Consider the following 12,344-nt stretch of genomic DNA (forward strand, 5'->3'; position numbering starts at 1 on the left):
TTCCCCCCTGGTAACCATAAGTTCACTGTATATTTCTTAGAGTCTGTTTCTGTTTTATAAATAAGTTCATTTGTATCATTTTTAAAAGATTCTCTATGAAAGGGATATTATACGATGCTTGGTCTTTCTCTGTCGATCTTTTCCACAATATTTGCCTGGAACTCCACAATATAAAGGTGTACAGCCTTATTCCCAGGTCTATCAGATGCCAACTTGGTGTGGGGTTGTACTGAGGTAGGAGATAGATGGACCCCTGGGCTGGACAGCTGGTGTCTGTTAAGCGGAGTAAAATTGAAGCCTTGTTTTCCCCAGACACTCCAAAGACAAAGCTGGTGGCAGAAGCTGAGCTCTGCTGGAGTAAAGAGATAGGATGACCACTCCTGAGGTGAAGGAAAACTTCCCTGTCTGCACATGCGCAGGAAGGTTCCTTGGGGAAGGGAAAAAGGGAAGAGGCACCACCCCATAATAAGTGTGGACATATCCCTACAGGCCTCCGCGGTAGAATCCACCTTAGCAAAAAGTTGCGCACGCATGTTGGGGAGGGTCTTAGAACAGGTCAGATGTGGGAAAAGAAATGAGATAATTGGCTAAAGGTAAACAAAGACCCGGAAGGACTGTCCTACATAAGTGATTTAAATCACCTCTCATTAGAGAGGGTGCCCAAAGTCCTTCTCTCCAGGTGTGTATTTCTGCCTTGCTTCTGTATTAAATAAACAAACCTTCTCTGTGTGCTCTCCCACTTATTGTGCTGTGTCTCTAATAATAAATTTTGTACCTGTTTTTGCAGTTTTTGCCTCCTTGAAACATTTTTGCTTTCAAACGGGGCAAGAGCCAGGGAACTTTGCTTCTAGCCTCTAGCCCCTGGTGGAGTAGCACCTAGGATTCCTGGTTTTCACACAGGCTACCCAGGTTCAGTTCCTGGGCAGGGAACTAAGATGTCTCTTCGAGACCGCTTACTGCTGTCCCTCTGAGATCAGTACCCAGGGAGGAAAGACAGAATTCATGCATAGTAAATGCAACTCACAGTGAAATGGCCACTGATAGGGGGTAGGGATGGGGGAAATGTTACTCATTGAAAGACACCATGCTTGGTCCTATAGACACACTAGTGAACAAGGAAGGGATGGTCCCTGTCTCCAGAGAGCTTGCTGTTGAGTCGAGCTCTGTTCAGCTGCAGTGACCCCAGTCTCTGAGAAGGACACTGTGGCCAAGCTGCACAAGCAGCCCAGGACACACTGGTTCTGGTGTCACCTCACCATTAGCCCTCTGGTCTCAATTTCCCCTCTGAAAAGGAGGGATCTGGCTAGATGACCTCCAAGGTCTGTTCCAGTTCTAGCGTTTCATCTCCTAATCATATAGTGAACATCAACCTCATGTCCCCTATGTACTAGGAATTCAAAGACGAATAAGACGTTGGGTTCCTCCTTCGTGGAACTCACAAACTAATGGGAGAGGCAGGCATCCAAAGAGACAATGATGCAGTGTTGCAAGTACCACCATAGAGGTGTAGACCCACACGTCTAAGAGTCTATGTCACCATCCTAGAGAAAATCTGCAAAATTTCCAACCTCTGAGCCTTTTCCCCCCGGTTTCATTGAGATATAATTGACATACAGCACTGTGTAAATTTAAGGCATATAGCATAATGATTTGACTTACATATACTGTGAAATGATTACCACAATAAGTTTAGTGAACATCCATCATTTCATATAGATACAAAAGAAGAAGAAAAATGTTTTTTTCCTTGTGATGAGAACTCTTAGGATTTACTTTCCTAACTTTCAAATATAGCATATACCAGTTAACCGCAGTCATCGTGCTATACCTTACATCCCTAGTGCTTCATCGTCTTATACACTGGAAATTTGAACCTTTTGATCACCTCCTTCAAATTCCCTCTCCCCCTCTGATAACCAAAAATCTGATCTCTTTTTTATGAGTTTGTTTTGTTATTATTTTATTTTTAGATTCCACACATAAGTGAGATCATACAGCATTTGTCTTTGTCTGACTTATTTCACTTAGCACAATGCCACGTTGTCACAAATGGCAGGATTTCCTTCTTTTTTATGTCTGAAATATATATATATCACAAGTGCTTTAGCCATTCATCTGTCAGTGGACACTTAGGTTGTTTCCATGTCTTTGCTATTGTAAAAAAACAAGCTGCTATGGACATGGGGGTGCAGGTCATCACTTCAACATAGTGTTTTTATTTCCTTTGGATATATACCTAGAAGTGGAATTTCTGAATCACATGGAAGTTCTATTTTTAACTTTTTGGAGAACCTCCATACTGTTTTTCACAGGGGGCTGTACCAATTTACAATCCCACCAACAGTTCACAAGGAATCCCTTTTCTCCACATCCTCACTAGCATCTGCTATCTCATCTCCATTCTAACAGGAGTAAGGTGATAACTCATCCCTTTCCTACAAATATATGGTAGATTGATGGCATTCATGGTATCCATTAATGGTCTCCCTGTATCCATACCCTTTGCCCTGTAACTCTGTAGTCCCTCTCACTGTGACCCTGGGCTTGGCCATGTGACTCACTTCGGCCAGTAATAGGACACTAATAGATCTGATGCAAACCAAAGCTTGAAAAAGCGCTTGTGTATTTCCACTTCTTCTCTTGCTTCTCTATGACACCATGAGAACAAGTCTAGATTAGTCTTTGGAGAATGAGATGGCCCATCCCAGCTGAGGCCATCCTAGATTAGCTTACGGTCTGCTGCCTGCCAGACACATGAATGAGCCCCAGCCAAGACCAGAAGAACACCCCCTTCTCCCTATAAGCCCAGCCAAGATCAGTGGAACCACCAGATGACCCATGGACTCGTGAGAAGTATAAATCGTAGTTGTCCTGAGTTGCTAATATCATGGCAATGGAGAACTAATAAGGATAGGGCCAGCCAGCTCCCCAGATTCGAGTGAGAGGCCAGAGCCCATACGTAGGGCAGCTGTTGTGAAGTCCTCAGCTTCTCCTGCTGCAGTCTTGGGAGTGGAGTGAAGCGAGGACAGGGCTCCTCCTCTGGCTTCTGGTTCAGCAACCCCGTGACAGCATCACTATTTACACAGTGAGTAAAATGTCCCATCTTTCCCTCTGACTAACAAGGAGTTTGCCACAGAAAGCATCTGTAAATAAATTATACGTGAGACATGGTTTCTGAACTATGCAAGTCTTATTCCAGGATATTTTTACTTTTCTTCAAACATTCCCTCTAGGGGTGAACCATCCCACCAAGAAATTAAATAGAATTAGAAAAGAGCCTTAAAGGAATCCACTTGGCCCATGACGGTGAGCCAAGCATATTATAGGGTCCCGGAAGCCCTCTGTAGCTTTGGTATTTGTATCTTCCCTCTAAAATAGCTGAGCAATATTGCTGTAGTAGTGGTCCTTAAGGAGCATGTTTCAAAGCGAACCAACAATTTCCCCTTTCATGTGGTGATTGAAAATGTGGACTCCGTTCAAACAGACTTGCCTTCAAATCCCAGCTCTACCAGCTTATGAAATATGACACTCCGGGATATATACTTAACCTCTCTACACCTTGATTTCCTCATCTTTTAAGTGGGGCTATTAATCATGACTGCTTCATAGAAATGTTGTGAGGATTGAAAGAGTTAATCCTTTCAAAGGCATACAGGAGTCACTCAGGAAAAGTGAGCAGCATTGTCACGCCTTAGCAATTCCCCAAGCCACAGAGAATTCTGATCTGGAAAACTTCTGAGTCAAGGATGGCCTCTCAAAGGCATTCCACACAACTGCCTCTGAGTTTCTGTGTCCCTTTTCCCTGTATTATGTCTCTCCATGAAAATAGACCATTCCCTCCAGAGCTCTGCAGGAAGAACTGTGTTAACGGCTAAAAAGACCGGAAATCAAGCCAATCCCTTGTGGCAGGGAGTGCCAGTAATTACAGAAAAGGCACCGTCGTCACCATCCTCCCAAGCAGTTAATGCACGACAAATTGTGTGCTCCAAAGTGACATGAGTCTTTCTCTAGGTTCTGGTACATAAATGTATTTAGTAGCTTCCTCTTAGATCAAAGAAGTTGGAACAGACTTTGAAACTGTCTATTTTATAAATTTGTAGAGTCAGCAAATGGCTGATCTCTGGCACAGAATAAAATCTCTTTAAAAAAAAAAAAAGATTTTCCCCCTTATAAAAGTGGCAGATGCTTATAGTATCAGTTAGCTATTGCCATAATAATGCTGCATAACAAATCACTCCAAAATTCGATGCCCTAAAACAATAATCATTTATACTTGCTCATGCATCTAGAGGTTGACTGGGGGTCACCTGATCTAGTGTGCTTGGCTCTGAGCTACAGGTGGGCTCAGGTCTGTATCCCCTGCGTCTCATGCTCCTTGCACCAGAGGGCTGGCCTTGATGATGTCAGAAGTGCAAGAAAAGGAGCAGAAACACCCAGTAACTCTTAAGGCCTCAGTACACACAAGCCCAGCCACATTCCAGTGGGCACATCCCGTCACATGGCAGAGCCCTCCATCAGCAGGGAGGGGGAAATGTACTCTGCTTCTCTCAGGGGGAACTGCAAAATCATATGCAAAGGTCACGGATACAGGCAGGGCCGGCTTCAGGGACATGTCACCCGTGCAGATGCACCTGGGTCCCACGCTCAGAAGGGTCCCACCTTTGGCTGAGTCCTCTGCTGTCAGCTTCGTAAGATCCCTAATAACTTCTCATCACGGAGCCCCACATTTTCATTTTTAACTGGGCCCTGCAAATTACATAGCCAGTCCTGGATACGGGGGAGGGTGAAGAATTGGGAACAATAACGCAATCTTCCTACTTAGCAAACTGACTTTACACTATAGAAGTGTCATATCCATTCCCCAGATCCCCCAGCCCCTGCTTTCAGAAGCACATCGCGGCATTTCTGCAGTGCAACCAGGTTCACACCATTCAGCTTCACTTCACAGCGTGATGCCTCCCCTGAGACAGATGTGTGGTTCTGATAAGCGTGAAACGGGGAGGGGCATTCGTGGCCATCAGTGATTACACTCGTGGCCTTACCACTGCCTTGTTCTCTCCAGAATTAAACTTGGAGCACCTGCCGCCCCCCCCACCCGCCACCAGACTGGTTATACCTCCCCAAGGGACTCAACACCGTCACCCTCACCCTCACCCCCAACCCACTCACCGTCCTCTTTCTTGTCCCACTGCAACTTCTCAATGAAGAGAGCGAAAATTATCCACACACTAGAGCTTTTTATATCCACCACTGTCAGAAAACCTGCAGTGAGACTGGACACACTCTCGGGGAAATCAGGGGGTGAAATGGAGAATCACAGATTTGTCAAACCAAAGGGACATCCCAAACTATGCAACTAAGTCGCCCCTCTCAGGCGGGCTCCGTCTAACTCAAAACCATCGCAGACCTCAGGCTGTCTAACTCCGCCTAAAGGAGGTGAACATCTCTTAGCCCCCAGGACGACCAACCTCAAGGTTAGAGGACAGCTGCTTATGAAGAAAGTTTCTCTTTATTCTCATGCCAATCTGCGGCTCTCACTTAAGTTCACTTCCTCTAACCATTGCCTGAACTTGGAGACGCAACAGGAGGCCCCTAGACAGTGTCCTCCGGACGAGGTCCTTTCGCGTGCCCGAGAGCAGCCATCTAACCAACGTCTGCTCTCCACGCTCTCCACGCTCCCAAACCCGCACCTGACAGCGACCCTCAGAGTGACAGCGTGCCCGGTGGGGAGCACAGCGCAAGGGGCAAGTGGCTCTCGCCATGAAAGAATGAAGCATGAGCACAAATCGACACAAGAATCCTGCAGTTCAGACAATCACCCGAAGAGCACATTTTCTGGTAATTATAGAGCTAAAAACGGATCCACTTTGAAAATCCCTTCCTTTCTCCCGAGAAAGCTGAGGAGGTGGTTTAACAACAGTCAGCGCCTGAGATGCATCACATTCCGGGGTGTTTAGGAGACGAGCTCCAAGAAATTTCTTGGAAGGTACAGTTCCCAGAAGGTGGTGATTGCTAACGAAGTCCATCAGCCCTCTCCACCGCCCCCAGCATGTGCTCCCAGCTTGGGAATCTGAACTCAGAAGCCCATTCAAAATGAGCCAGGAGAGAGCAGGCCCAGGCCTTCCTGCCCTGCGACTCTGCTCAAACGTCAAATGACAGTTACCCAAGAAAATGGGAGGAGGTGCTAAGGGGGCTGCCGCCAGCCGAGGATCACCTCAGCTTCCTTCAGCACCACGGGTGTGCTCGGGGATGTTACAGGAAGTTTTAGGTATCGGCTGGGTGTCATATAATAATGACAATAACATTTAATACGTGCCGAGCATTGATGAGCGAGACGCACGTGGATTGTCTCATTTAATTCTCACAACTCCACGAGGAGGAGGGTGCTGTACTTATCACCCCCACTTCAGAGTCACACTGAGGGGCACAGGCAGGAAGCAGCAGAAGCCTGTATACGTCACCACCACCCTCCACCACTCTTCCAGTGCAAGGAACCAGAACTGGCTTGAGAACTTATTTGTAAGGTTAAAATACAGACTACAAAGAGGGGAGAGGGCATAAACACAGAGGAAGGGAATGGGATGGAAACCGTAGGCTAGAGACCTTCTGTGCCGTAAGGAATACAATAAAGAGTTAAATTTGATTTAAAAATACAAATATGATGTAAGGAGTACATGTGGTAAAATATAAGTTTTGTGCTATGTCATGGACACTGATGAAGAAATGAAAAGACTATTACGGGACCTAATCAAACTTAAAAGCTTTTGCACAGCAAAGGAAACCATCAACAAAACAGAAAGACAACCCATGGAATGCGAGGAAATATGTGCAGACGAGGCAACTAACAGGGAGTTAATCTCCAAACCATACAAACAGCTCATACAACTCAATATCAAAAAACAAAAAACCCAATCAAAAAATGGGCAGAAGACCTAAATAGACATTTCTCCAAAGGAGACATACAAAAATGGCCGATAGGCACATGAAAAGATGCTCAACATCACTGGAGAAATGCAAATCAAAACTACAACGAGGTATTACCTCACACCTGTCAGAATGGCCATCATCAAAAAGTCTACAAAAAATAAATGCTGGAGAGGGTGTGGAGAAAAGGGAACCCTCTTGCACTATTGGTGGGAATGTAAATTGGTGCAGCCACTATGGAGAACAGTATGGAGATTCCTTAAAACACTAAAAATAGAGCTACCATATGATCCAGCAGTCCCAGTCCTGGGCATATACCCGGACAAAACTATAATTCCACAAGATACATGCACCCCAATGTTAGTTGCAGCACTATTTACAGTAGCCAAGACACGAAAGCAACCCAAATGTCCATCAACAGATGAACGGATAAAGAAGATGTGGTATGTATATATACAATGGAATATGACTCAGCCATAAAACAGGAATGAAATATTGCCATTTGCAGCAACATGGATGGACCTGGAGAATATTATGCTTAGTTGAGTAAGTCAGACAGAGAAAGAAATACTAAATGAAATCACTTCTATGTAGAATCTAAAAAATAAGATAAATGAATCTATATACAAAACAGAAGAAACAGACTCACAGACATAGAAAACAGATGTATGGTTTCCAAAGGGGAGAGGGAGGAGGGGAAGCACAAATGAAGAGCATGGGATTAGCAGATACAAACTCCTTTACACAAAATAGGTTAAGTAACAGGATTTACCGTGTAGCACAGGACTGTAAAGTAGGACCTCGGCAGAGGCAGCCACAGGCCATTGCCTGCTGTCTGGCTAGAGTCAGTTGTGAAGCAACACAGAAAAATGAGCAAAGCTCAAATGTGATGGATGCAGGTTATTGCTCTGCCAGAGAATTCAGGATGGTACATTCAAAATGGGGAAAAAAGGGCAATTTGCAGTGTGAAAGACACTTGGGTGTCAGTCTTAAAGAACAAACTAGAGTCTAGGGAAGTGACAGCTGGAGCAGGTTATTGGTGTCCGAGACATTATCTGGGAAAATAATTTACAAATTCATGAAGTTCCCTTAATACCAAATGTATTAAGCCAAATATAAATGTATTAATACCAAATGTATACCATTATCTGAGCTTACTTCCCCACTGTGACAAAGATGTGGAACTATGACATACTGAGTCTCTTGGAAAACATTAAAGGACAAGTAATTAGCTAGAAAAATCATTGACTTCTTGATTAAGCTCTCTCTCCCAAGGAAAGGTATCATTAATTGAAATATAGAAAAGATTTCAAAAGCTTGCAAAATTGTTTCCCTTCCGTCAATTTTTGGCATGGCATTTGGTTTCTCTCCTATTCACATAAGGCTCAAAAACTTCTTTTGGGTTGACAGGTGGCTTTCCTATGGCCTGTAGCGCATCTGCTCTGAAGAGATCGGGGATGTCCTTTGGCTCAAGGCAATGGACACTGTTAGTTTTACATGCAAGTTGCGGTTCTCCACACTTGGCTGCAAACAAGTACTCGCTTTCCTTACCGGAGTGTGGCAGACTGGTCTCTCTGCCACAGGGGTACCCCAGCTACGTCACAGAGCCCTGCTAAATACTAAACTGGAGCTGCACATTGACACGTGAATATGCGTGCACACGTGTGCTTCCTGAATGCATCGAGGGTGGCTGTGACCTACTGCCCAGCCATTCAGAGCAACTCTCTAAATGCTTGGTTCCCGCTTTAATAACATCCCCCTTCCCACCCCTCCGGCACTCCTGATGATGCTGTCAATCAAACTGCAAAGCTGAGTGGCAGGTTGAAACCTCAAAGGAAACCCAACAACCAGTTAAAAACTTGGCTGAGCCAAGGTGGGAGCGTTTCTGAGCCCCGCATCAGACAGGAACAAAGGCTGTGAGGCAACATCAGCTGTAAATGCCATCCATCATCATGCAAAGATAAAGAACCTCTAAATCCAACCAGAGGGCTTGCAAATATCCAGTGCTGTCCTGACACTGATTGATGGCCATCCCTTTTAATTAGCTCCTCCTGTCTCTGGAGGTTTCCAAAGAAGTGATCACGTGCTCCCACCTCCTCCTCCCCCGCCACCATTTGCCTCTGTGGGGAGACAGGACCGAAGCAGGCACTGAGCCTCACCAGCCCCTCCCACTGTGTGACCACCGTGACCATCCAAATTCCGTCACCGGGTGCTTGCACTGACCTTTCGTAGAAGGAAGCAGATGCGCTCGATGTTCCTCAGCCGTTCCCTCTATCAGGATGCATGGGAAAGAAAAGAGACGGGAGGTTAGATTTTCTGCTGAAAGAACATGAGAAGCCCCACATTCAGCCCCTAGTAGAGGAGGCAGAACCCACCACAGATCCCTCCCAGTCATGACCTCCATGCTCTCACTCAAGTGGCTGTCCCTAACAAGAGTTTCTGCTCGTACAACTCAACAGCAAAACACCAAATGATCCAATTAAAAATGGGCAGAGGAAAATAGACATTCTTCCAAAGAAGACACACAGATGGCCCCCAGGTACCTGAAAAGGTGCTCAATATCACTAATCACCAGGGAAATGCAAATTAAACCCACAACGAGATATCACCTCACACCTGTTAGAATGACTAGCCTCAGAAAGAAAAGAGGTAACAAGTGCTGGTGAGGCTGTGGGAAAAAAGGGAACCCTGGTGCACTGTTGGTGGGGATGTGAATTGACACAGCCACTGTGGAAAACAGTATGGAGGTTCCTCAAAAAGTTAAAAATAGAAGTACCACATGATCCATCGTTCCACTTCCGGATATAGCCAAAGGAAACAAAATCACTACGTTGAAGAGATATCTACACCCCCACGCTCATAACAGCAGTTTTTACAATAGCCGAGGCATGGAAACAACCTAAGTGTCCATTGACAAATGAATGGATAAAGCAGTTGTGGTATACACACATATAATGGAATATTATTCAGCCATGAGAAAGAAGTAAATCTTGCCTTTTGCGACAACATGGATGGACCTCAAGGGCACTGTGTTAAGTGAAGTAAGTCAGAGAAAGACAAATACTGTATGATCTCACTTACATGTGGAATCTAAAAACAAAACAAAACAAGAACAACAAAACCAACTCATAGCTGTGGTAATCAGAGCTGGAGAGGGAATTGGATAAAGGCGATCAAAAGGTACAATCTTCCAGTCATAAGATGTAACTCCTGGGGATGTCATGTACAACGTGATGACTACAGCTAACACTGCTGTGTGGCATATTTGAAGGCTGCTAAGTGAATAAATCCCAAAATTTTCATCACTTTTTTTCTTTTCTCTTTTGTATCTGTATGAAATGATGGATGTTAACCAATTAAGCAATATATACAAGTCAAGTCATTGTGCTATACAGCTTAAACTAAATACACTGCTATATGTCAGTTATATTTCAATGAAATTGAAAGGAAAAAAAGAGCTTTGAGCTTTTCTCCATCTACCTTGTCATAGTTATTTGCTCTTAACTGAACTTTCCCAGCACACAGCATGGGCTCAGCTTCCCTCTCAGCCCAGCACAGGTTTCTGTACTTTTTCCTGCAGCCTCTGTGTCCCTATAGGACAGTCAAACCGCAGAACGGGCACCACATACGCGTGAATCCAAAGCCTGCGGTCGGGTCCCCCGGGAGGGCTTCCCATTCAAGCCGCGAAGAGCATGTCTGCCTGATTAGTGTGTGAGGTGGGGAAGTTCTCTGCCCATCGGTTTTATTTTTCTAAAGTGGCTGTATTTAGAGGAAGCAATCTTCCCACTCAATTAGACACCAGCAGTGCCCCGGGGGCTAAGACTTTTCAAGATGCCCAAGTCTATCTCCAGAGTCTGGCTCGCTGCCAAAGGAAGATGCTCCGGGGCCGCACAGGTGATGGTGCTCGCCTAACACGCTAAGTGCCGCCTCCCCTTTCCCGCAGAGACTTCTGCGATTTCTGAAGCCTCTCTGAACACAGCTGTGGCATCTCCCAGTGCGTCATTACTGAGGCAATTTGGTTGCGGTCGATGTGATCATAATGAGATTCCTCGTGGCTCAGGAGAAGACAGGTGGCTGGGATGCTTCAATTTCCCTAATTAAATCATAAATATACTGATTCCCGTGCACCCTTTAAGCCCAGAGGAAAGAGCCCACATCAGGACAAATTAGCATCCACATGGCTAGGAAGACAGACCACATCCTCCTCAACACACGTGTGTGTGCATGCGTGCACGCACAAGCACAAACACAGCTGGGCTGCCTAATGGAGAATAGTGGGAAAAGGTGTGAGATAACAGGCATGTAAGAGGGAGGTTCAGGACGCACGCTAGCTCCTTCCCCAGCAAGTCAGATCCTCTAAAGGACATTTCTCATTACTTTACAGTGATATTAAATGCCCAGCTGGCAAAAGGAAGGGGAAAGGGTTAACGTGAGAAACTAGGAGTAAAAACAAACATTCCTCCTCTTCCTACCACATGGAAGAGGGGTCCACCCAGAGGGTCTGACAATATGTGGAGCTTAAATCCAAAGAACCAGTGGGCCTCATGCACATTGATTTAGAAATGCACCACACCGGGCTTCCCCGGTGGTGCAGTGGTTGAGAATCTGCCTGCTAATGCAGGGGACACGGGTTCGTAGCCCTGGTCTGGGAGGATCCCACATGCCGCGGAGCGAGTGGGCCCAGGAGCCACAACTACCGAGCCTGTGCGCGTCTGGAGCCTGTGCTCCGCAACAAGGGAGGCCGCGATCGTGAGAGGCCCGCGCACCGCGATGAAGAGTGGCCCCTGCTTGCCACAACTAGAGAAAGCCCTCGCACAGAAATGAAGACACAGCAGAGCCAAAATAAATTAATTAATAAACTCCTACCCCCAACATCTTCTTTAAAAAAAAAAAAAAAGCATCACACCCATCAGCAATTGTTTGCAACACAAGTCCATCCAGGGCTGGAGTTACCGAGCAGGGAAGCAGCTTTGTCAAGCCACCTGAGCCTGAGATGCTGCTTCAGAGGATCTACAGGGGCCCAAAGAGCTTAAAGATGAGTTAAATGAGGCTTCCAAAGCGTTTAAGTTCCTGCCGGGGAGGAACATCATAAAAACTGGGGGAAATGTGTCTAATACACTTCCATTTAGGGTTTCTATGGATTTTTAAAAAAAAATCTCAGACAAGAGTCCTTTACTTAAGGGCTTGAGTCTATCCATGAGATGTCTGGCCTTCGGGGTCCAGATTCCTTAATTAATTCATTAACTAATTAAAAGTGTGGCTTTATTCTTTTTAATTTTTATTGGAGTATAGTTGATTTACAAAGTTGTGTTAGTTTCGGGTGTACAGTAAAGTGAATCAGTTATACATATACAGATATACACTCTTTGTAAGATTCTTTTCCCATATAGGTCTTTACAGAGTACTGAGTAGAGCTCCCT

At 45.4% G+C, this 12,344-nt stretch overlaps 1 protein-coding gene across 2 annotated transcripts in view; it reads right to left on the reverse strand.

The window, feature by feature from the left end:
• Positions 1-12,344, reverse strand: part of CNIH3 (cornichon family AMPA receptor auxiliary protein 3) — a 118,100-nt gene that overhangs the window by 55,827 nt on the left and 49,929 nt on the right. Inside the window, exon 3 of one of the 2 annotated variants that reach the window (XM_065889946.1) lies at positions 9,148-9,195. The exons of the other annotated variant lie outside the window; for it this stretch is intronic. Coding sequence (XP_065746018.1) covers positions 9,148-9,195 — 48 coding nt within the window. The remainder of the gene's footprint in view (positions 1-9,147; positions 9,196-12,344) is intronic. 2 annotated transcript variants of the gene reach the window in all.

This window comes from Phocoena phocoena, chromosome 1 (genome assembly GCF_963924675.1).
Source record: "Phocoena phocoena chromosome 1, mPhoPho1.1, whole genome shotgun sequence".
Classification (NCBI taxonomy): domain Eukaryota; kingdom Metazoa; phylum Chordata; class Mammalia; order Artiodactyla; family Phocoenidae; genus Phocoena; species Phocoena phocoena.